A 25330-nucleotide genomic window follows, 5' to 3' on the forward strand; every position below is an offset into this window, starting at 1 on the left:
GCTCAGCCAGTTTTTTCAGTGTAGTCCTGTTTCTCTGACTGTGACCTGCTGGATGTGCTCTGTCCTCTCATGTGGGAGCTGGCTCGAAGCTTGTCTGCCTGGCTGTTTGTTTCCTGTAGGGGCCGCCTGTGGAGTTGGTTGACAGTTGCCTTTTGCATCACTGCTTCTCTCTGTATGTCTGCTCGTGTCTCCTTGAACCCCAGCCAGCCTCGGCAAATGGCCGCCAACACTGAGCCTGGTTCTGGTGGAGGTTTCTTTCTGTTAAAAGGCTGTTTTTCCTCTCCACTGTCACTGCAAGCATGCTTGGTGTGAGGGATTGCCTTTGAGTCAATGCAATCAGCTGGTTTTCCTTAGAAACTTTGAATCAATCTGACCGTATGATCTGGTTGAATTGTTTCTGTAAAGTGCCTTGAGATGACATGTGTTGTGAATTAGTACAGTATTATCTTTCTTTGTTTTTTGTTGGTCTCATCTAAAGAAGAGATCTGCAACCTTAAAAATTCAAAGGGCCCTTTTGCTGAGTGAAGTTGTTGGCCACAAATATTTTATAACCCTTTAGCAAATCAGCATATTTTTCTTTTAGTACAACATCTGATATAGGAAACCTTTAGAAACAAAAGTAAAAAGGTTTTATGATGATGGAGGATGGATTGTCTTCTATTATAATATTTGATATATATTAAAAAAATCTAATTCATTTGTTATTGTATTACATGAGGCAATTGTTGAAGTTACAGTGAGCCACTTGCAGCTGCAGAGCTGCACAGCACTAAGCTAAAGGATATGAATAAAAAAAATATCTGGATAATCCTCCCACTTTTCCTCAGGTTAATCAGATTCCCCATCACTGATGGAAGTTCGAAATAAATCCTCAAACTGAATCAAAAGATGCATAAAACCAGGTACTAAAAGGTTACTGCACCTTCAAAATCTAAAGAAAATGACAACAAAAGATACGGTGAGCAGGAAACACAAAATACTCTTTATTAAATATACAAAATTTGTGAAACAGAATTGCATCACGTATTGTAAACGTTCCAGTCTTACATACCCCACTGAGCACATTCCACCAGCATCACACTCAAGGATAAAACACAGTCGATTCAAAGATAAATAAAAACCTCGCCAAACGGAAGACATGAAAGAAAGTTGTTGTTCCTGCACTCTGGGAGCATTGCACCTCCTCTAGAATCATCTCAACCCTTCATATCGAGATCACCCCGCTGAACGAATGTGACAACAAAGGTGATTTATTTTATTTATTTATTTTTTTACGTTTGATGCTTTGAGCTCACTGGCAAATCATGAATGTGTGGAAAGAAGGCCTAGTTCTTAACCATAGAGCGATTAGAAAGTGCAATACGACGTGAAGTTGACCTAACTATACCAATATCACAAAGACAGGTACAGCAGTTATTCTATCGAATAAGTAGTGCAAGAACATCCACGAATGCTGTTTAAGGTGGCATCATATCAGAATACTTTACGGTGAATCAATCAGCTCTATAGATTAAGCTTCAAAAGGCTGTTACATTTGATTTTTTTTGGCATTTCACAGTTAATCACTGTAATTATTCCTTTTCTATTTGTATGCATACATTTGATTTTTGTGCAGTGACCTAACCAATATCACAAAGCAAAATAACCTTATATTCAGAAACAATAGAATTCAGCAAAACAGATGGTTTTTAGGTTTTCAAGAAATGCCTGAAAATGAAATAAAAATAAGTGCTAGATAAATGAATTGTAAAGAGAAACAATTACCAAAAAAAAAAATGAAATAAGGCAGCGTTTGGCGTTTTTAAAACGTGTATATGCGGGAAAACTGCAGTCCCTTTGTGACACCTGAAAGCGCTACACATGCCAGAGCAGATTAGGATGTGCAACAAAGAGAGACACTGAGGGAGGGAAGTCAAGCAGCGGCATGTCGCAGGCACCCCCCCCCCAATGAGCTGCAGTCTGTGTGAATAACGCACATGTGTGAGGAAGGATGATAAGGCCTGATCTAGATGGCGAACGATACTGTCTTCACCTGACAGTGAAATTCTGTTTACATCGTTGGGGGGAGGAGCTTAAGATAAACAAGCACTTATCCTGTGTTAAAAACTGAAACCTATTGGCTTAAGAACACTTTTGAACATTCACATCCGTTCTCAGTGATGTGCAGGTGAAAGTCAGCTGCTAATCCGTCTCATTTGGCTTACAGTTTGTCAAAAAAAAAAAAAAAATAATAATAATAATAATAGTAGTAAGAGAACTCTGCACCAAAAATCAAAATATCCTTAGAGTGTAGAAAGTATTACCAGAAAAAAGTGAGGAGGCAATAAAAAATAAACTTTGTATATTTCTCTTACATTGATCATCGAACTCAAACTGAATTTCTCGAACATACGGCGCCTCAGCAAAATATTTTACCCTTTAAATATCCACAATGCATTTACTGGGGACAGAAAATGGGTTGACAATTGTGCAGTAAAAGGAAAATTTCATATGGCTTCTAAATTTTATCCCAAAAAAAATAAAAAATCTTAAATTGTTGGGGCATATTTAATTGAACCCCTGAACTCGGTTACATGTAAGAAAAATCCAAAGGCATCAGAGCTCAGCTGCGTAAGTGATGGAAAACTACTAAAGGCAGCATTATGTTGAGGGTGAGGGAAGAGGAAGCAATGGAAGCTAATCAGAGGTTAGTTTTGATGGAGCTTATTATAGAGAAATCCTGAAATAAACCCTCCCTGAACATGCAAAAAAATCCAGATCAAATCATGACATCTGGGGAAGTTGGTTGGACTGGATATATTTATAAGTATCGGGGTAAAGGTGGCAGAGTAAATATTAACGGCAACATTTTCTGATTTATTTATTTCAATATAAAGCAAGTACAAATTTCCTTTCACTTCACAATTATTAATTTTTTTGAGCTGATATGTCACAAAAAGTCTTAATTAAAAGAAAACTGGAGATTATTAGATGTAACGTGACAGACAGAAACGGTTTAAGGCTTCTTGTGCTGTAAAGCACTGCATTACAATGATTTCAGGCTTATTTCCTTCCTTTTCCTCCCTATTGTTGCCTGCAGTTGACATATTTTGTGGTCGAGCCTCAACTTGCAGTGACGTTGAATTCACTGGCTTGCTCTGCTGCCTTTGCCTTTTAGAATTGAGCACTGTGCAGAAGGTGGGGATTCCCTTTAAGAAAGTTCTGATAAACAGTCGATTTTATGAAAAATGAAAACAGAACCTGCGGATTCCTGTCTGAAATGAAAGATAAAGACCTCTAGTTTCAACATAAGTGTTAAAACCTGCAAGCAGTTTCTAGGCACACGAGGAAACAGACATCTTCTGCCTTTAAATAAGGAAATCTGTCATGAAAATGCCTTGCACCGATCTGACAGTCTGTTGTTATTGAACAAATCAAAGCAAGAAGATTTCTAAATTTCCACATTTGGTAAAGTGTTCACTGCTGTGGATTTAAAACCTATAACTATGACTCTTTAGTGACGAGGAGACAAAGGTGATAGGCGCAGTGGAAAGAGGGATTCAGATCAGGATGCTAAACTGGAAGCATCTGGGTTTGGAACCCTCCATCAGGCTCCTTGAGCCTGAAGACAACCTGAGGATGCGCTACATTCACAGCCTCGGGAAACAAAACCTGCTGGTGAGGATTTGTTTCAGAGCGGGGAAGCATGCCGGCTAGAAAACATGGCCTCTCTGTGCCTAAACCCCTGTATCAAAAAGGACTGCGGAGCAGTGAGACTAAAACAGCTGTTGTGGGGGTTTTCAAGTGAATAGATGAACTAAAATGGCCGCATCCTCATTTGTTTTTTCTTTCTTCATTTCAACTTGGAGCGCACTTGCAGCAGCGTAGGCTTCTGCTCCATGATGCGCACCAGGAGGGTGTCAATGTAGTCCTCCAGGTCTCGGACCTGAGGCTTAAGCTTCTTCAGCTCCACCTCCCGCTTGGCCAGTAAGAGTTTCTGACGTTCGAATTCGGCCTTCTGCCTCTCCAGCTCGGCCTCACGTTGCACCAGCAGGGCCACCAGTTCGCTGTGAGTCAGGTGGTAGTACGAGCCTGCTCCTTCTGTCAGAGACTGAGAGCAGACAGAGACATGGTAAAAGGTTTCAGTTTATATTGATGATTTTTTCTTTTTCAAAATACAATTTACAAAATAAATAGATTAGGGTTACAGAACAATGCCTTGCATTTTATCACTTTGCTACAAATGCAATGTACTCATTTGATTTATTGTGACAGACTCAAAACAAAGTAGTAGAGACAGAGCGATGCATTGGCTGGCAGATTATTTTGGCCAATATGAGCGTTTTGGTTTTTTTGTATCGACTGATATGTGCAAGCATTGGCCGATTTGTAATGCAGCAGTCTCTTAAACCGGCGAACATGTCCTTTAGGGGTGGTGAAGTCTAATTGCGGGTAGAAACTAATTGAATAGATGACAGAGTGTGCAGCTAATACTATATATGATGCTGTGACACCACCATCAACACCTTTGTTTATAGATGCTGAAGATCGGCCTGTTTTTCAGTGTAATCCTGTTTTTCTTACTATGACTGGCTGGATGTGCTATTCATCCTCTGACATGGAAGCTCATCTGCCTGGCTGTGTGTTTCCTGGAAAGGGCCGCCTTTTACAGTTACTTTTTGTATCTCTGCTTCTGTCTCCTTGAACCCCAGTCGGCCTCGGCAGATGGCCGCTCGCACTGAGCCTGGTTCTGCTGAAGGTTTCCTCCTGTTAAAAGGGAGTTTTTCCTCTCCACTGTCGCTACAAGCATGCTTAGTGTGAGGGATTGCATTTGAGTCAATGAGTTGATGCGATCAACTGGTTTTCCTTAGATAAATAATGAAAACTTTGGATCATTTTGACTGTATGATTTGGTGAACTGTAAAGTGCCTTGAGGTTAAATGTGTTGTAAATTGGCGCTCTATAAATAAACTGAATTGAATATAAAAGATTGCACAATTACCAAGACAATATTAGATAATGACTGTTTTATTTTTCTTGTTTTTGTTTTTTACCTTCTTGTTGTCTGCCTCCTGTTCAGTGATCTGGCTGCTCCTCCCAGGATGAATGGTGGACTTTAGCTTTTCCAGGCCCGTGGCCAGCACTGACCGCTTCTCCTCAGCCACCATGGCAGTTGTCAGGGGCTTCACCGGGTGGGGGCTTTAAAAGTCAACAACAAAGCATACACAGCAATGCACACAGTGAGTCATTTAGCCTGTTCAAATACTGATCATCCATCACCTGCCCAATACCAGTCTGGTGGTCATACTGGAGGTCTTTTACATTTGGACATCTGCCATAACAGGTTAAAAATATAAAATCTGAGCGTTTATTGTGAAATCACCCAGAACATTTACACAATGTTTCCTTCTGAAAACAATGGCTGTTTGGAAACTGTGGCTTCCTCTCTGAGAGCAAACAGCCACATGCCAGCTCTCCAATGTTACAACATGAAGAAATATATGAGACAATGCCTTTATAAAGAACAGGAAGACTACTTCCTGTGTTGCAGACCTTGAAGTAGTGACTTTCAGTTAATAGCCACTACTCGAGTGTCTTCAGAGTAATTAATGAGAGTTTAATCTTTATTAAAACATAGTAGATTTTTTGTGACCTCCAATATGATGCCAGAGATTAAAGAACCAAATAAATAAATCAAAAATAACATTTTACTTCACTCTGATTAGGATCAAAGCAGGGTAAACAGGTGTGAATGTCTGGAAGAAAGTGGTGAAAATTAATCCTCAAATGAAGGATATAATTGCATGCATAGGTGTAATCAAACATGAAGAATTGTGTTAAGTGTGTTATTACCCCAAGGTGAAAAGGAAATGACAAAACAACACCTTTTTTCCTCGTGTAGAAAGCTTGATTTCTGGTTGATGTATTTGGCATAATAGTGTTGCTGTGTGAGAACACAGGCTGTCCCTGTGGAGAGGGGGTTCAGTGTGTATGTGTGTGCGTGAAGGAGAACTAGAGTGGTAGAGACAAAGGTAAAATAATAACCGCTAATTGGCCTGAGGCTTTAGTTTCCCCTCCCCTGTTACCTCAGGACACACAGAAGAACCCTACAGAAGAGTCCTTTTCACACCGATACATGAAACATGGAGTATCACACCACAAAGAAGTGGTAATAGAATAGATGCAGGCAGAAGCGGAGCAGAGGCACAGGAGGAGTCTCCAGAAGAAGGGTAGAAATCGCCCTCCACCTTTTCACCAAGCGTTGAGCGTGTGTGACCTCACCTGCACGGCGGATTTGCCGCTTGCAGCTGCTCTGTCACATCTGGGTTTGGCACGGCACCCTGTGCTGAGCTCGGCGGCACGGTTGCTGAAACGGTTGCAAAGGGAGGGTGGGTGGGGAGCGCTACATGGAAGCTACTGCTTTCAGGAGTTAGAGAAGGAGCAAAGGGGTTAGGAGAAGGAAAGTTGGGGCCTGGTTGAGCTAAGAAGGATTCCTGTATTGTGCAGGGATCACTTCCAAAAGAGGGTAGGAGTTGTTGTTCAATGGCAGGGGTGAGGGTCCCCTCGGAATGGGAGCGCTGTAGTGTAGCATGTTGTCCCTCTGGACATTTTAGGAGGAAGTCATCCTGATTTTCCTCCCCTACTTCACTGAGGATCTGTGGATTATAGCTCATGCCTGGCAGTGGGGCAAGCAAACCTTGTAATCCATCCCCCACTGTGAGGCTTGACTCCAGATCTACTGCTTTGCCTTGATCCCCAAAGAGGGATTCTTCAAATGTCTTGTTCTGGTTGATCTCAAAGTTGGAAGTCTGGGATAGATTTGTATTGTCCGTCCCTAGAGGCTCAAAGGGGTCTGCCTTAACATCACCCATCTCAACACAGAGAGTTGAGTTGGCTGAGAACAGGGTTCCATTTAGCTCTGAAAAGCTGGACCATTTGGAGAGCGGTTGAGAGTCACAGGTCAGATAATCCTGCGAGTCAGTGCTGAAATAATGGCTATGGAGTAAGCTGTTGCTACTATAATCAGACTGTACTGGCAACAAAGTGCTGTCCTGCTCAGGAGTGCTTGCAATGCGACTGATGTTGAGGAAATTATCAAAAATCCCCAAATCAACATGGGCGTATGAGTTAGCTTCCTGCCCCCCTGAGCTAGTCTTCTCAATCGTCAAATCCGAGGAATCGTGCTTGACATCAGGGGATGAGGTTGTGACGTGTACTGATGGTAGTGTTGAAGAAAATTCATCCTCTGGAGATCCGGGGATAACTCCTTCAGTGCTATTCTTAGAAAAAGGGTTGAACTCATCAGATGGCTCCACAGTCAAATCTGTGCTTTCTTCTTTCAAGCCATCAGTTGATTGCTGAGGTAGAGGGGATGTTGGTTGTAGTGTTGACAACAGATCAGGGCTCATTGAAAAGGTTTTAGGTGTTTGATTGTCCTCATGTTCACTTTCTGCTTCCTGTTCAGATGCCATAAGAGTTGGTGGTGGAGTCTGAAGAGACTCGTCCAAGAAGTCGAAAACAACCTTTTGTCCGGGACTCTCCTCCTGCTGAATAACCGTTTGATTGGCATCGTCAAGTAAAGGCTGATTGCCTGACCTGTCATTGAGACTGTCTCCTGACTCAGAGGTCTTTACATTTTCAACCACAGCTGAATCAGATGGGGTTTTGATGCGTGGGATGTTGCCTTCAGCTTCTTCTGAGGAGACCGCAGAAAACTTCTCAGACTGAGATGAAAAGCAGGAGAGGCCGTCTTCTTCGGTTGAACTGCCGAGCCCGGAGGAGCTGGGGTCTGGAGAACTGTTGTTCTCATTGATTTGAGCAGATGAGATGTTGAAGGGAGCTTTATTGACGTTAGTGTCAGAGAAATCATTGGGAATATTTTTGTCTTGTGCAGCTACTTGGAAATCCCACAGTTCAGGAGAGTTAGTGGGAGTATTTAAGGTTGAGTCATCACTTTCAAAGCTTCTTTGTTCTGGAATTGTTTCAAGGAATGGCGGGAAAGTATCAATAATATGTGTGTTATTATTCTTTAACTGGCTGGGGACTGAAAGTGCACTGGAGAAAAACCTGTCCCCAGGCTGATGATATAGAGTGTTGTTAACATTTGTGCGGTCATCAGCATCTGGGTGGGATTGTAATTCCCCTTTATTATGGTCGTGTTCCAGTGGATGGTCACTGACTGTATTTTGCTGTGTTCTGTACTCCATGGTGAGGTCCTCGGGAGACTGCAGCCTCCCAGCTGCAAATGCATCAAAGGATTCTTCCCACTGTGATCCCAGTTCAAGCTCATCAGCAGACATAAAGGGGTTTGCTGATTTTTCAATGAGGGGTTTCTCTCTTTCCAAGGGAATCGGAGGAAGTGGTCTTTTCTCAAGTTTGCCTTTTGCCTCCATTGTAGTGTCAGTGGCCCCTACTGATGCGTCATCTTGGGTCAGATTGGAATCACTTGACTTTGGAAAGAGATCAGTTATGGGGGGCCGGGAGCTGGAAAGATAAGGCAAAGGAGGTAGCGAAGAATTTAGTGGCTCATTGGTTAACATATCTGTAAAGAAGGGGTTGTGCTGTAGGAGGGAGTAGAAAGGGTTGCACCAGGGTAAGGGGGGTGGTGTACTCTGTGTGCAGCAAAAGGGGTTAGTGTGGTGAAGTGTGGAAACCAAAGAGGTAGGATCAACAGGGGCACCCAAGGGGTGGCGAGTAAGTGGAAGAGGTGTTGGGTGGGGGTAAGTGCTTGGCTCTAATTTAGTGGAGACCACCAGGCTGTGAAAAGAAGGACATATAGTCCTCACAGTTAGTTCGGCTTGTCAACATTGCTCAAAAGCATTCTGTTTAAATCACACTCCAAAAGTATACTATGCAGAGTTTATTGCTTTAGCATAAACTGGGGTAACCAAATAAAATCCACTATTGTTTCAAAATGTGGGGCTTGATGAGTATATTTATGTGTGTATTAGACTATAATTATATGTTGTTTTTAGAAAGATGTGGAGTTGTTTGATCTGTGGTTGAAGGACTAGGACTGGGTATTGGTTCAAGTTACAATAATTGATTTGATTCTGATTCTCAAAATTTAGAATCGATTCTTTTCAATCTGCTTCGATCTCAAAGGAATAGTGCTTTAAGTATGCTTTTTAGGGGTTACTGGAATTACATTGCTGTGTTATATATCAGGTATGTATCATATTGATAATAGTATAAATCAACAATTAACAGCAAATTAATAAATTTATGGTATTTAACTGGGGCTATAAGGTCACAGTAAAATCTTTGTTTATATGAATCAATCTTGCCAAGTTTATATGAGAATTCAGAATTGGAAAATCTTTTTACTTTTTATTTTTTAAACAGCACTATTGAAACCACTTTTCTTAAGTTACAAACATTGTCATAATACCACATTCAAATACCAAAGAACCCTTGAAAAAAAGTGTTATTAGTGCAAAGCTGTTGTTTACCTTTACATTTTTTCAGATATAAACATTGTCCAAACTACGATATTTGCCTTTGTATAATTAGGAGAAACTAACAAGTTATATGATAAGGAACATAGTTGTGAACTGGAATAAAAAGGAGTTCATAAAAATGGTAGTCTGATTAAGTCACATTAATGTTCTTATTTACTGTGCAATATATATTTTTATAAATGTTCTGATTATAAAAACATTTTATTTGTTTCTCATAAAGCTCAGAAATTCAACAGTTTTTGCTATACTGAAAGCAGCATTAGGTGGCAGCAAAGCAGAGTTAAAGGTGTGTTTACAAACACTGCTGGTATTCTTCCTCTGCACAGTATGCCTTTACACAATTCTCAGATTCTCAGGAGGTAGAGGGGTTTGCTTGACATTTCGATAAAAAAAAAAATTAAAATGTACTTCTATAACTCCTGGATGATTGATCAAAACCAACCAAAATCTGCTCTTTATGACAGCTTCTTAACATGTAGAGGGGGCCAAAAAGTATTTAACCAGCCACTGATTCTGTAAGTTTTCCTACTTAGAATAACGAGAGAGGTCTGTAATTTTCATCATAGGTACAATTCAACTATGAGAGATAAAATGAGAAAAGAAAAAAGAAAAAATTAAATAATCCAGGAAATCACATTGTAGGATTTTTGAAGAATTTATTTGTAAATTATGGTGGAAAATAAGTATTTAGTCAGTGACTAACGTTAAACTCAATACTTTGTAACATAACCTTTGTTGGCAATGACAGAGGTCAAATGTTTCCTGTAAGTCTTTACCAGGTTTGCACACACTGTAGCTGGTATTTTGGCCCATTCCTCCACACAGATCTCTTCTAGAGCAGGGATGTATGTTGGGCAACATGGACTTCAAACTCCCTCCACAATTTTCCATGGGGTTGATGTCTGCAGACTGGCTAGGCCATTTCAGGACCTTGAAATGTTTTTTACAGAGCCACTCCTTCATTGCCAGGGCGGTGTGTATATGATCATTGCCATGCTGGAAGATCCAGCCACGTTTCATCTTCAAGGCTCTCAATGATGGAAGGAGGATTTGGCTTAAAATCTCATGATACATGGCCCCGTTCATTCTTCCCTCAACATGGATCAGTTTTCCTGTCCCCTTTGCAGAAAAACAGCCCCACGTGGGAGATCAGTGGTCTTGTAGGTCTTTCATGTTCTTAATATTACCCCCACAGTTGATTTTTTCACACCAAGCTGCTTGCCTATTGTAGATTTACTCTTTCCAGCCTGGTGCAGGTCTACAATTTTCTTCTTGGTGTCCTTCGAAAGCTCTTCTGTCCTGGCCATGTTTGAGTGTTGAGTGTGACTGTTTGAGGTTGTGGACAGGTGTCTTTTATACTGATAACGGGTTCAAACAGGTGCCAATAATACAGGTAACGAGTGGAGGGCAGAAGAGCTTCTTAAAGAAGAAGTTACAGGTCTGTGAGAGCCAGAAATCTTGCTGGTTTGTGGGTGACCAAATACTTATTTTCCACCATAATTTACAAATTAATTCTTTAAAAATCCTACAGTGTGATTTCTAGGATTTTTTTTTCTCATTTTCTCTCATAGTTAAAGTGTACCTATGTTGAAAATTACAGACATCTCTAGGAGAACTTATAGAATCAGTGGCTGATTTAATAATTTTTCGCCCCACTGTATAACGCAACCAAATGCTAAACTTTTATGAATTCAAAATTCTACCAGTGTGAGCGCACTGGATGTGAGCGTGACGCAATGTTCTTTTCTGCCTCCGTTATTATGAACAGCTGTGTGTAAACTTTGCGAAGACGGGTCATATCAGACTATATTATATACGGGTCCGTGTGGTCCCGGCTGGGTTTTAAATGGGGAAAAATGCGGATAACGGGTCGGGTCTCGGTTCTGAACTCCATGAGTGTGGGCAGATACAGTTTTGAAAAATCAGACCAATGCAGGACCATGGGTCCCCCTGTAAATTACAACCATCAGTTAATGCTCCTTCTCTGCTCTCTTGCTTTTTATATGCTTATAGATTCTCTTCTACTTGCATGTGTACCTGTCCCTCATGTCAATTTTTGTTCCTAAATCAATAAACAATGCTATACAGCATCTCTAAAAAAATTATTGGTGACTTTTCTGAGACATTTTGATACTTTAACACTTTCTCCGTTAAACTGATTGTCTGACGTCATCATTGGACATGCTCAGAGTAGCAAGATAGGATTAAACCCTGTTTATCTGTATTTTTGTTGTTTTTTTTTCTTTCTTTAGATTACACACTATATACCATAAGGTTAACATGAAAGTAAAAAAGAAAACTCAAAAAGACAAGATTTATGTTTAAATCCAAAGCCAAAAAAGTTTGCCCCGGAAGTAGCGTAGGATTCCATTCTCGGTAGAGACGAGTGATAAAAAAGGATTTAAATGCATTTATCTTCTCTGGGAATACATTATTAACCTTTAAAACATTATGGTTTAGTACGCTTACTACATGTAGGGAGAGAAAAATGTAATTTAGTTATTTTTTACAAAGTAAAATCGAGGGCGACCCAGATGTATATCTGATTGAGTAAATGAGCCGATGATAGGGATCGTGCTACCGGTACGGATTGGGTGGTAACACAGTTATTAATATAAGGATGCTTTGCTAGTATTACTAGCCAAAATTAGGAAGAAATCTATGTATAATAAAGTCTTGCCCATTTATTATTATTATTATTGTATTATTGTTTTTAATACAGTCCTGTACTGTTACCTGATGTAATCTACGGTGGTTAAATTAAGGGTTTTTTTTAAAAGAAAAAAAAAACAAAAAAAAAAAACAGCACTGTCTAAAACATGAGGGATTTCTTTAAAAGTAGCCAATCACAGGCAGTTTACTTTCTCAGGTTGGTTCCACCCTAAACGTGACAGAAGTTGCTAGAGGGCATAGAAACAGGTCTAATGACGAGTAGGGAGAGAATCTACAGGTGCATAAACATTAAGAGAGCAGAGCAGGAGCATGAACTCATGGTGTAATAGATTGTGGGCTCACATGTGAGCTACATGCATAGAAAGTAAAAAAAAAAAAAAGCATGTGACGTGTAGTTTATATTCATGTGTTTTGTATTAAACTGCTCATCTGGGTATTTATAACACGTGTGAGCTTTTTGGCAGAATTCAGACCTTATAAACTTATACTAGCTTTACAGTGAACATGGAAAAAAGATTCCTCTGACAGCGTTTTCCATCTGCTCTGTTTTGTTTTTAAACTCTAAAGGTCAGAACAAGGCCCCTTAATCTAGAATCTCTTGTTGCTCAGCGGTCACATATAAATCTAATTTTATGCTTTTCTTTTAATTAACAGATGACTGCTGTTATTAAACAAAGCAGTGCAAATACTGTAAGACTAACAAATGTAATTTGAAAATTAAATATTCTTTCCATCTGAGCTGCTGCAGAAGCACAGAGCAAAAAGAAAGGCAGCAGATGACAGCTTTATGGAACAAGAGCAGCGTATAAACTAAAATGAGATATTCCTTCTGCATCTTAAACCAGTCAATTAAATTGCAAGAACGCATAGAACCGTCCTTTAACAGGGACTATCACATACACAACTCCTATTAATAAGTTTGACTTTTGTTAGGAGTTATATGTATTTTAACTGAGCCATGGTGCATGGCTCTGCACCATGGCATGTAGGTGCAGTGAGCCAACCTCAGAATCTAAGGAGAATTTGCAGAGGGGTGTGTGACTTCACCACAACCAGCATAAAGAGCTTCTATTTATGTTATTATTTGAAGAATGTGACTATGGAGTGCCCTGCAAAACCACCCACTTTAGCTTTAAGGTTTTATGTCACAGACCAACACAAAGGAAGGGAAGTATAAAAAAGGGAAGAAAAATTTGAAGGAAAATGGAAGCTTTGCATATTCTTTCAGTGTGCTTTGGATATTTATTCAGCCCCGTTTACTCTAGCATCATCAAATAAAATCATCAGAACAAGAAAAAAAAAGTGAGCAATTAAATACAGCTTTTGTTGATGTGGCGTAAAGCCAGTTTTTTAAATGTCAATTCGATATCACTTTAGGTGATATTGCGTCGTCTACCTCCATGCACATCATAAGTAAGAAAAAAACAAACAAATATCACTAGCATCTAAATTTAAACAAGAAACACACATTTACAGACAAATCAAGTAGAATGTTAACAAACGGATCTCAAATCATGGTAAATAATGGTGTATATTGGCCGCTACCGATTAAAGAAAAAACACTGCAAATATCTCAGTGTAAATAAAGCTTTTAGTCTACATCTGCCGACATGCAAGATGCTATGAATGGAGGAAATCAAACATTACACCTCATCTTGAACACACTCATCACCATGACAACACTCTGGGATGGCAGCATTATGCTGTGGGGTTTGTTTCTTCCCTCTCTAGATATGCAGCCCCAGTTTTCAACCTAATGAGGGCTAATACACACCCATTTCAGATTTTCAGAATTTTTAGAACCGTTCATCCTTCACATGTACGCACTATTGCCTACTAATCTAAATCCCAATAAAATCCATTAAAGCTTAAATAAGACAAAGTGTCCTATGAATACTTTTGCAATATTTCGGAAAGAGCTAGATGACGTCTGATTAAAAGATTACTGGAAAGAAAAATAAGTTTTAGCTCAGGATAATTTAAAAATAGACCGCAAAAACCAAATAACTAATTAAAGATCATCTTAACTGTGAGCACATGTGACAGTAATAAAGGGACACCTTCATCCTGTTCCTACCCCTCACCGACAAATGAACAACCTATCCACCCTTTAGTCTAAAAGAGTGCAGTGAGTTTTCCAGATCATGTTTCCAAGCCAGAGGTATATTATTCCATAGGGGTATTATGGGCTGTACAAGGTTAACACTATAAGAGTGGCTCCTCTCCTCCATCTGCATTGCAGACTTGCTGTAACCAGAGGCTTTATTCATAACACTGATACACAGGAAGTAAACCACAACAATGCTCTGAACTCGTTTTGTATTTGACATCAAGTGTTTGTCCCACTTTAGACTGTAGAGGACAGGCTTTGTTAGAGCCACACATTTTAGCGTGATGTCATCTTACAGAGAAACAAAGTAGAACATGACTGCTAAGTGGAAAAAGAGGGGGTGAAACATTTTTAAAATGATCAGCAAATTAAAAAATATGCATTTTGAAAAGGGTATTGTGGATTTTCTTGTCCTATAACCCTACCTTAGTTGTCACGGTTGAGGAAAAGCATCCTCGTAGCATAATGCAGCTATCGATTGGGCAGATTTAACCAGAAATAAACTTAATTTTCTAGATATTCATCTCCAGGGTTTCATCGTGTCCTGACCTTCAAAGCCTGCTTTTCCAGAGTCCATTGTTGCAAGACTTTACAGTCACTGTTATGTAGAAAAGTTATTACTTTTACTGCATGTATGGATGTACGTGCTAGCTGGAAATCTCTTTGCGGTCGTATGTGACAGCCAGAGGCGGCCTTTACTTACAACTCTACTCAACTAAAAACAGATCTACTATCCTTTTTATTTAAATAAAAGGAAGAAGGAGTCATCTAAGAAATTACTCAACAGTAAAAAACTACTTGATTGAATGGCTGCTAAAGGACTGAGTAACTGTTGATTTAATCTTTTTAACTAATTTTGTGCAAATTCTGACATTTTAAAGTGTAAAAAAGGAATAAAAAATACTAAAAACATAAATAACATAACAGAATAAAACACTTTTGAGGAAGAAATTGTATACATACATTTTTTCCAAACTTATAAAACCAATCTTTACAGTTGGTAGTACTTAATCTGGGCCTTCTCTTTATTTCCTTTTTTCCACAATTGTTTTGCCTTATTAAACAATTACACACATGAACAGTGACCTAATTCTGCTCGCATGATGTTTTTATGGTAAATCTACACAGAAAGGCTACATTTACTAACAAACCGAGTAAAAACAAAGGTTAAAAGACAAAAATAACAAATACTATGGTAGCTGGATGATGTACTTAGTTAAAGAAGTGTTGTATGCAAACAGAGTGTGTTACTAACTAGGGCCGGGTAAAAAATCGATTTAATCGATTTTGGATCGATGCCTTTACATTTGAGCGAAATCGATGTCTAGGGAATGAGATAGATTAGTTTTATAATTCACATTCAAATGAGCAGGCGTGTGCAAATGCTGACCCAAGTAACACACTGCTCAGCAAGCTGTACCGCCTGAAGTCTGATGTCTGGAACCATTTTGGATTTAAAACAGCTAAAGATAATGTGCTGGATATGTGACATTAAGGTGACTTCCCTCTACATTGATAATGAGTGGCGCCTTGCATCTCATGCTACAGACCACAAAGATTACTTCACAGCTGCAAATATAGCCAATAGTTTGACTGATGACATTAACAAGTGGAGGCTGACCAGCAAACGAGCTGTAGTTGTTACAGACAACGCTGCAAATATGCGTTGTGCATTGAAGATAACGCAGCTCATGCATGTCTGCTGTGTCACGTCTGCTTGCTCGAGTGAGGCTTCACTTTTTCACTTTTCACAAACAAGTTTGCACTTTTCAGACAGTTTTGTTCACACCTCAAGTTTAAACTGTCTGATTTAGAAGTTTGCACTTTGTATTTAATGTGACAGGAAAAAATAAAATGCATGAGTATTTTGAAACACAGTTGACTCACTTTCATTATTGCAAAAACAGATGGAATCGAAATTAATCGATTTACAACTGTATAAATCAAAATCGAATCGATTCAGGACTTTGGCCAAAATACCCAGCCCTATTACTAACGTATACATTTTAAAAATGTCAAATAACACAACTCTGTGCCTTTTAAGAACAGTAGCTGATTTAATTTATGCAGGATATTGCAAAGCCAATAACTGCTCAGACCTAACCACTGCCTTGCATAATATCCGAGTGAGTTCCAGGACTTTTATTTAGATTTAATAAAGTCTTAAATCTAAATAGAATTTACTTTTCACTTCATAATTCTACTTTTCTTTGTGTTGGTTTATCACAAAATACATCCCAGAAAAGAATACTTAAACAATGTGAAGAAAATTGGTGTGAAAACTTTTGCAAGGCACTCCACCCATCAAGAAAACACATACCAAAATAAAGCAACACCTACTATGACTGTGGCCTTAGAGGACTTCTTTAGCTGTCTGAGGAACAGGTTTATCTTAGAAAGGGACTGAAATGTACATGACTGCGTTCAGCAGATCAGGCAATCAGTGTGACACACCGAACAGGTTTGACCAGACGTCCTCTATTGAAAGGTCACCAAATGCACCGATTAACTTGTTTAGTATGTAAGCAAACAAATGGGAACGTTTATGGGGGTATTTTTGTAGGTTTGGAAGTGAAGCACAGGTTAAGATAGAGGTTGGCATTAAAAATAAATTTTATTTAAAATATAGATCAAGCCAAATGAACAACTTTGATATAAGAGCATTATTTTTTGAATTAATTTCTCTATTGTAATGCATGCTATAGACTTGCTCCTTACTTGTGTTGCATTTATTTTTAGTTCTCAGAGGATTAAACATCTAAATTTGTAAAACCTGGTCTGATGACAATAAAGATGAAGTGTTTAAAATGTATTTTTTCCATCCTTTAAGAGAACATAGCGACAAAGTATTTTTTAAAAAGTGTTTTTTATTTTATCCTAGCATTATTCATCAGTGTAAGTTTAGATGGTAGCTAAAGAAGCCTTGACATGTCATGTGCTAACAGCGAGCATCTCACCTGGGTTTGTTGTGCGACTCCTTTGATCCGAACCAGGCTCTGTGTCTCTCCTCGGTGGCAGCCGAGATCTGTTCAGACACGTCTTTGGACTGACTCTGACCCTTCCCTGCAGACTCACTCCGCCCATGTGAGAACAAGTTCTTCCTCTGCTTTTTCACCTGATTCTCCGACTCCGCCTTAGAAGCTTTTGGCAGTGATGCCTGTTCTGGCCGCTCCTCTTCTTCACCCAGCATGGGGCCACTTTTCTCCAGGGCTGCTGCAATGGCTGCCTTCTCCTCCTCGCCAGCCCTGTCAAAAGACCAGCGACGCCCGTCTCCACCGGGGCCTTTGGGCAGGTCTGTGAAGGACCTGGTACTGAGGTTTTGCAGTGAAACGGAGTGGGGCATTGACTTCTGCAACAGTCCCAGGCCTAAAGTACCTGCTGATTTTCCTGAGCCTCGATCCTGGGCCTGGTTTTTGTATGCATGGCTTCCATTAACGCAAACCGTCGGCACTGCAATGGTGATTTCGCCAGCCTCATCACCATAATCACATCTGAGAGAGGATGATTTAGGAGACGTGTTTGCTGTGTGTTCTGCAACAGAGAGATAAGGTGTAAATAAAAAGAATTGAGGATTTAAGGTAGCAGTAACAGCAACAATCTTCACTGCAAGTGAAAAAGACAGTCAGCTATTTTCTATAAGAGGTTTAAAATGAAGTTAAAAGACGCAGAAAAATATAGAAGAAGTAATTGAAAAACATTAAATCAAATTCTACAACATTTCCAAACATGCTTTGATTCACTGAAGCTGAAACAGAGCAAGTGATTCGGAGGAACAGAAAGGCTGAACTTATCACAGAACAGTTGCTCTGTTTAACCTGTTTAACATGGAAATTAGTGCTTCAACTAATGATCATTTTCCAAATCCTTTACAGTGTTGATAAGTTTTTAGACTTTTCAGTTAATGATAGGACGACAAAAGCTTTCTTCACAAGATTTTTCTTTACAGAATTTAAACAAGGCGAAGCTTGAACTATGCCACTTAAAATAGTTTGAGATGGAGCATATTGACAGAAAAAAAGGTTTTCCATCTTAAATGCAAAATGTTTTCATATTTTTTTTACTATTTTGGTATAATTACTGCTCTAAGTATGCATGTAATGTTTTATAGTCTATACACACCAGTTAATCATTAATCAATTAATAAATTAGCTGACAATTATTTTAACAATCCAATTTATCTCAATTAATCGTATCAATTGTTTCAGTCCCAGTGGAAAAGTTCAAAACCTTTTGAGAAACTCAAAGTTAAGGTTAACCCAGAAATTGCAGATTTAAATTAAAGCTAGCCGCACTAAATCACAAATGCAAGGATCTAAAACCAAATTGAAATACTAGAAAATATATTCAGCGCTCTTCTTGTGTTTTTTTCTTGATCACAGCTCTTCAGGGGAAATCATTCAGGGGAAAAAAAGATATTAGTAGATTACAGCATTAAAAAAGACACAAATTAAAATCATCCATAGAATTAACCTGTGAATCTTTTTTTTTTTTTTTTACGTTCAGGATATGGCAATCCCCTATGCACTAATTTCTATTTCAGGTTAATTCTATGAATTTCCTGAACAGGCTTTGATATCAGAAATCGATACAATATCAGCCAAAAAGCAAATATGCAGTATATTACATCGGCCTTCATCTAAAATCTTTTGCAAACAGGAAACACTCAACTTTTGTTGAAATTTTCAACGCATTGAAAATAATACAAGGATCAGTAAGAGATGAGAGCTATGTTGTGTTGTGATACTGTATATGTCACAATACTTGGGTTACAAGGCAATATCACAATATTACAATATCACTTTATATTGCGATATTTTTCCCATGGGAAGAATATCAAAATTAAAAATGCTATCAAAATGAAGTGTATAGATAAAAAGCAAGTGCTGTATATGTTCATCAGAAGATAATGAGCATTTAGTTATTTTTGTATCTATGTTGCTCATCTGAGCCTGCCTCAACTACAGATATGGTGCTGCACTGCACAGCGAAAGGGCTCCACAGCTCTATCTGTCAGAGTGGCGGTGCAGAGGCCCATTTTTTCCTCATTGTTATAAGTAAAAAAGTTTTTTTATTTTTTTTTTTATTTTTTTTTTTAATCAATATTAGGAAATTAAAAATTCATATTATATCGGTCAGCAGAAAATCACGATATTTTGACAAATCAATTTTCTCTCCACATCCCTACTAAGGGATGTACGATTCATGTTGATATTGGTTCAATATCAGTATTGTTCAATTGTCAAAGGTGCAATATGGGTATTGTATAATAAAATAAAAAGTTATATCAAAGCACCCCTTGTTAAAACCATTAATATATTCACAATATCCTAGTTTTCTTGTTGCAGGTTGATAATAAATCCTTTTAAAGGCATATCCTAAAGGTGTCGACCGAACCATTTGGAAATTTATGTGATGCCAACAAAACTGGGAATAAAACAATTATTCAAATTGTGATTAATCGATTATTTAAATATTCATTGGCTAATTTAGCAACCAAATCGAAACATTACCTAAAATAAAGATGCACAGATCCTAAAAGAGTCCATTTACCGAAAGAATAACCTACTTACAGCAGTTAACAGGACAAAACTACAAATATAAACATTTATAAACCTAAAATATTTTAAATTCGTCAATTAAAATTTAATGATGTGTAGGAATATTGTTTTGTTTTGCTTAAATTCTTAATCCAAATATTTAATTATCAAGATGTTTATTTTCTGCAGCCTAAACAAAACAAAAAACACAAGAGAAGCCACCAGACTGTAATCTTCAGATTTGTTTGTTTCACTAAGATCTTTGTGGCCATAGACCTCTTTCTGATCACCTAGACTGAATTTTAATTAATATTTATTGTTCCAGCAGGTTTCTTCTTTCAAATGCATGTTTTGGAGTGGCTCAGTCTAATTTAAGTCAGATTAGGAATCTGTGGCAANTTTTGGAGTGGCTCAGTCTAATTTAAGTCAGATTAGGAATCTGTGGCAACATTTGAAGATTAGGATGATGGCTAGGAGGCCTTCAAAGGCCAACTATTTGGTGCTTCATGATGAAAAATTATTCTAAATATCAATGGAAAGATGTATAAAGCTGGCTATGAATTTAATAAAGGGTTTGGTTACTGTTAGGCAAAACATGTTTTTGGAAACAGAAACTTTGGGGTTAAATAAAAAGAAAATAAATCAAACTCTGTCAGGGTTAGGAATAGTTTTACAGTTAACTATAATGTAATAAGATTATGTGAAGATTTTTAAAACGTAGATAATACCTGACCACAGTTTTGCACCAGTATTTTTTTTCTTTTTCAAATTAAAACCTTCATTATTTAAACAAACCTCCCAACACGACTGAAATAAAAGAAAAATATAAGACTGTAACCGTGAACCTGAGTAGATCCAAGATACACTGCAAAAAAATCTACGAATAAGTGAAAAATGTCTTAAATTAAGTGTATTTACCCTTAATTTGAGCAGGTAAATAAGATGATCTGCCATTGGAATCAGTATTTTTACTCTTAGTATAAGATCATTTGATAATGTTCACTTGAAATGAGACCATGCAATTATTTTCTATTTCAAATGTTAATTGTTTTGTTCCATTGGTAAATTGTCTCACCTCCTCAATTCAAGACAAAATGCACTTATTTTAAGAAAAAAATTTTTAGATAAAATTTTTGTTTGCAGTGTATGATACACAGCACCGAGTTGTAACAAGAAATAATCTTCCAGTGTGATTCACCTGGACTGTTGTCTGCAGTTAAGTTGCTGCTGTTGCTGGGGGAGTTGGACAGGTCCGACACCACCACACTGATTCCAGCGGTCGGACTGAGGCTCCCACCCCGCGACGACGACTCGCTGCTCTCAGAGCCCAGAGAGGTGCTGGAGCGAGTGTCTGATGACTTCCGTAACTTCCCTCTTAAAAAGAAGGTCCTCATCTTGCTCCGCCGGACCTCACCCCCCTCATCGTCCTCATAGTCCTCCTCTCCTCCGCCATCACTCGGCAGTCTGTGGCGCATCCTGTGCAGGGTGCTGTATCCGCCTTGCACTACAGCTGAAGAAGAGTCATCATCGCTAGATCTCCTCTTCCCCTTCATGCGCTCCTTTAGTTTGCTGAAGGTGGAGGCTCCCTTGTCCTTCATGACCAGGTCATACATGCTGGCCGTCAGGTTGTTTCTGGTGAACTGGATGGTGACCTGAATGTCTCCCCTCTCCTTCTCTTTCTTTCCCGTCTTGGAGTTGAGTCTATACCATCTGAAACAAAAGTTGGATCACATGAGACACAAGGACACGGTTTCCAAAAAAAAGGACATTGTTTTACTTGTAGTAGATATCTTTGTCATCAAGCATATATACAGATTTTTTTTTTTTTCCAGAACCTGAGGATGATGGCTGGTATGGTGTGAATTCTACGACGGAGTATTAGGGCCACACATGAAGAGAAAAAATATTTTTGCCATGACGAGATTAAACCCGCCCTGTCGACTTTAAACTCGCCATTTCGAGAATAAAGTCGAAATGTCAAGTTGAGTTTAATCTCGACGTGTCGACAATAAAGTTGAAATTAGTTCAAGAGAGCCAACCGCTGCACAGGATACATGCACAGAATCCAGAATCAGACATGCCTTGTGTAGATGATTTGATCAAATTGTACTTTCTGTGATGATTATACAGTTATACAGNCTGAATGTCTCCCCTCTCCTTCTCTTTCTTTCCCGTCTTGGAGTTGAGTCTATACCATCTGAAACAAAAGTTGGATCACATGAGACACAAGGACATTGTTTTACTTGTAGTAGATATCTTTGTCATCAAGCATACAGATTTTTTTTTTTTTTTTTTTTTTTTTCCAGAACCTGAGGATGATGGCTGGTATGGTGTGAATTCTGTTTCATTATGTTCATTTTCTTTTTTAAATTTAGTTTTTCTCTCCATTTCTTTTTTTTTCTATATAGTAATTTTTCCCAAAATTTTTCTTACACATTTTATATTTTCAAATTCTATTCATTAAGGTTTTTATACATAAAAACAACATATTTTTCTTGTTAAAATTTACTTTTAGTATTTGAGATTGAGTTTAAAGAATTATTTTCAAATATCTGTTCAGAGATCGCACTCTCCTCTCTTCTAGGGAAGGGCTTTCCTTTGGTGTCAGGAGCAATAATGCATTTCTATTGGTCTGCATGGATATGCAACAAAATCGCATTGGTCAATATTTGCATTAAGTGTGAGCGTTTGGGCCTTAAGTGAAGAGAATCTAGAAAATGACATTTCAAAGGAAAGCAATTTGTGAAACTCGATCTCAGCAAATCAAATACGTAAAGTGTGAATATGAAAAACTAGATGTTTTTTTTACAGTGGGGTCTGAGAAAACAGCAGTTACTTTGAAAACCTTTTTTTAGCAACACCTTTTTGAAGTTTCATTTACAGTTTTTTTTTATTTTTCAAAATTCAATTTACAAAACCTGTTCCTTTTTTTCAGCAATAATAGAACAAAACTCACTACATAGAGTAAAGAGAATGAGATCTGTAAAATGCTATTTGATTAGAAAGCAGTTTGTTAAATTCAATCTGAAAAACAGGAAGCTGATTAAAATAAATACATAAAAAATATAAAACCGTTAAGAAATGTTTTTAAAAACAAAATTGAACAAAAAATTAAGCTTGCAAAAACTAATAAATTAGAAAATGGCAAAACTACTCTCAGTACCTTTTTTTGTTTTATTTAAAATGTTTTACAAAGTTTCAATTTTTCATTTAAATTACAGTAAATCATCTTTTTTTTTTCTAAAATGTATTATTTGCTAGCAACAATATAATAATATTCATTCATATTAACCCATGGAGTGGTCCCAGTAAAGTCAAGACCACCTAAACATCTAACATTTAAAAAAAAAAAACAGATCTAAAATCTCTAACAAATTCTGTTCTATAAACTGCTAAACTGTTTTTACCAGTGAGCTGGTGATTATTTTACACAGGAAATAAAAGTAGGAGGTGGTGCGTCACCAATGATGTTCATGTAAAAAACAAAAAGGGGAACTACCTCCTATAAGAGAAAAGAAGGGGTTCACCCTTAATACTAACCTAATTAAATACTTTACTGAACTTCCAAATTGTTTCTGATTAGAAAACAGAGAAATAAAAGTGTGAAAACCGTAACTCCCCCAATGATTTCCACATTAAAATAATAAAGAAAAAAAATATTTCAAGTATAAAATATTCAAATTATCCTTATTTAAGGGCAAAAATACTCATTCCATCCCAGATTATCGTATTTACAAGTCTTAAGGGCAATTACACTTATTTTAAGAAATGTTTAAGTAATTTTTAGATCTTTAATTTTTGCAGTGTAGGCAGGACGGTAAACTGCTATACCTCTAGTTAATACTTAAACATTAAAGCCCAGTGCTCCACCAATGAAGAGAGACAAAAAGAAAAAAAAAGTTTTTATGGGTTTTCTTCAAACACATTTTTTTTCAGAACCACAAACAAAAATGGGGCCAAATAATCAGGTCATGAAAAACAAAGAGATAATAACAAGCTAACATTAGCTAGTTTCTCAGCTGACACTTTCCTGTTTAGGCTCTTAAAGCAAAAGGTGGCTTTACTAAAAATATTTTGCGGAGAATCAAACATCTATCCATCCGTTTTCTGTCATGCTTATCCCTGCTTAAGGAGAATTTAGAGAAGCCAATTAAACTGACAATCATGTTTTTGGACTAGGAGAAAGCTGGAGTACCCGGAGAGAACCCACGCATGCACAGGGAGAAAATGCAAACTCCATGCAAAAAAAACGGAATCAAACAGAGAACCTCCTGCCGCAAAGCAACAAGGCCAACCACTAACCCTGTGTTATTAAGAAGCTCTAAAAACTATAGAGGAACGAAAAATAAAAGATAAATAAATAATAAAAGGGGTGAAAAAAAATATTCAGAACATTTGGTGAATGAGTTGCAACACATCTGAACATTAGGATAATGATTCGAAGTAGTGGAGTTTAGGACTGTTTATATTGACATTAAAAACCTTGTTTAACTGCTGATTGGTTCTACTAGAAAACTTCTTTCACAGAACCAGAAAAGATTATTTTTCCACCAAATTGTAGAAATATTTCACCTTAAATAAAAAATGTTAAAGTGTATAAAGCTAATAGTTTGCTTGTTCCACTGAGGATGTGTTGGCATGGGTGCTTTTTTTTCCAAAAATATAACCCTTGGGTTAACTGGTCTCTTTAGATTTACCAATGACTGCTGGAAATAGAAATAAAAAACAATCTGACATGAACCTTGGGTTTAGGCATCTTTATTAAAGGCAGACATTGTTGTTTTTACCCTGGGTTGATTTTTATTTTTTCAAAAGGTATCTATAAAGACAAAAAAAACTAAAGAATACACCATACATTTTGTAAACCTTCAGAGGCAAACAAACATTTGGATGGACATACTGCAGTTCCATTTGCTTATCTTACATGTTTGGAAACAAATGGAATAACTGGGATTTTGCTGATCACTTGTTCAGAACCTTGACTACACCTTACATTTCCTTTAAAACACAAGTGTCCATTTTGCCTGTAAAAACAACAAAAATATTCAACTTTCTATAACTTAAGACTTCAGTAATCTGGTAAATGTTCAAGTAATACCTATAATGGTTAGGCATTTCTTGCAAATATGCCCTGACCACTAGAACGCCACTCTCCACGCCACTTATGTCCCATTGTTTTTTCTATTCTCCAAGGTGGAACTCAAACCAGTTCACAAACATCCTTCCTCATTTGCCATTTTACCATTATGTTAACCGTCACCCTTCATCTAGATTGTATTAAATATTAGGTACATTCTTCCTGGTATACATAACCTCTGTATTCTTACAGACTTTATTTTCCTCGTCATCTCCATAACCATTAAAGCATTGTGCCATGTGTCTCTCCATAATGGATAAGTGTGTGATCCATTCATGCATGTAGAGCCAGAGAATTCCAGATTAATTTCATCTTTTCATACTAGAGTTTCTGTTTTGCTCATCCAGCCTTTAGAAATTGGTACATTTTGCTTTGTCATGCAGTAAAAGTAGATTCAATCCCTATCTCTGATGCAAGATGGATCTCCATCATC

General features: G+C 37.8%; 1 protein-coding gene across 2 annotated transcripts in view; it reads right to left on the reverse strand.

Annotated features, from left to right (window-relative positions):
* Window positions 1-968: 968 nt before the first annotated feature.
* LOC107097584 (rab11 family-interacting protein 5-like) overlaps window positions 969-25330 on the reverse strand; it is a 44297-nt gene continuing 19935 nt past the window's right edge. The window contains exons 2-6 of one of the 2 annotated variants that reach the window (XM_015394780.1): window positions 20959-21470; window positions 17181-17754; window positions 6262-8736; window positions 5034-5178; window positions 969-4090 (exon numbers count right to left, since the gene is read on the reverse strand). In XM_015394780.1, the coding sequence (XP_015250266.1) occupies window positions 3833-4090; window positions 5034-5178; window positions 6262-8736; window positions 17181-17754; window positions 20959-21470 (3964 nt within the window). In that variant the 3' untranslated portion in view covers window positions 969-3832. The remainder of the gene's footprint in view (window positions 4091-5033; window positions 5179-6261; window positions 8737-17180; window positions 17755-20958; window positions 21471-25330) is intronic. The other variant, XM_015394781.1, reaches the window with a different exon arrangement.

The sequence above is a fragment of the Cyprinodon variegatus genome, unplaced genomic scaffold (genome assembly GCF_000732505.1).
Source record: "Cyprinodon variegatus isolate N-32 unplaced genomic scaffold, C_variegatus-1.0 Scaffold708, whole genome shotgun sequence".
NCBI classification, from domain to species: Eukaryota; Metazoa; Chordata; class Actinopteri; order Cyprinodontiformes; family Cyprinodontidae; genus Cyprinodon; species Cyprinodon variegatus.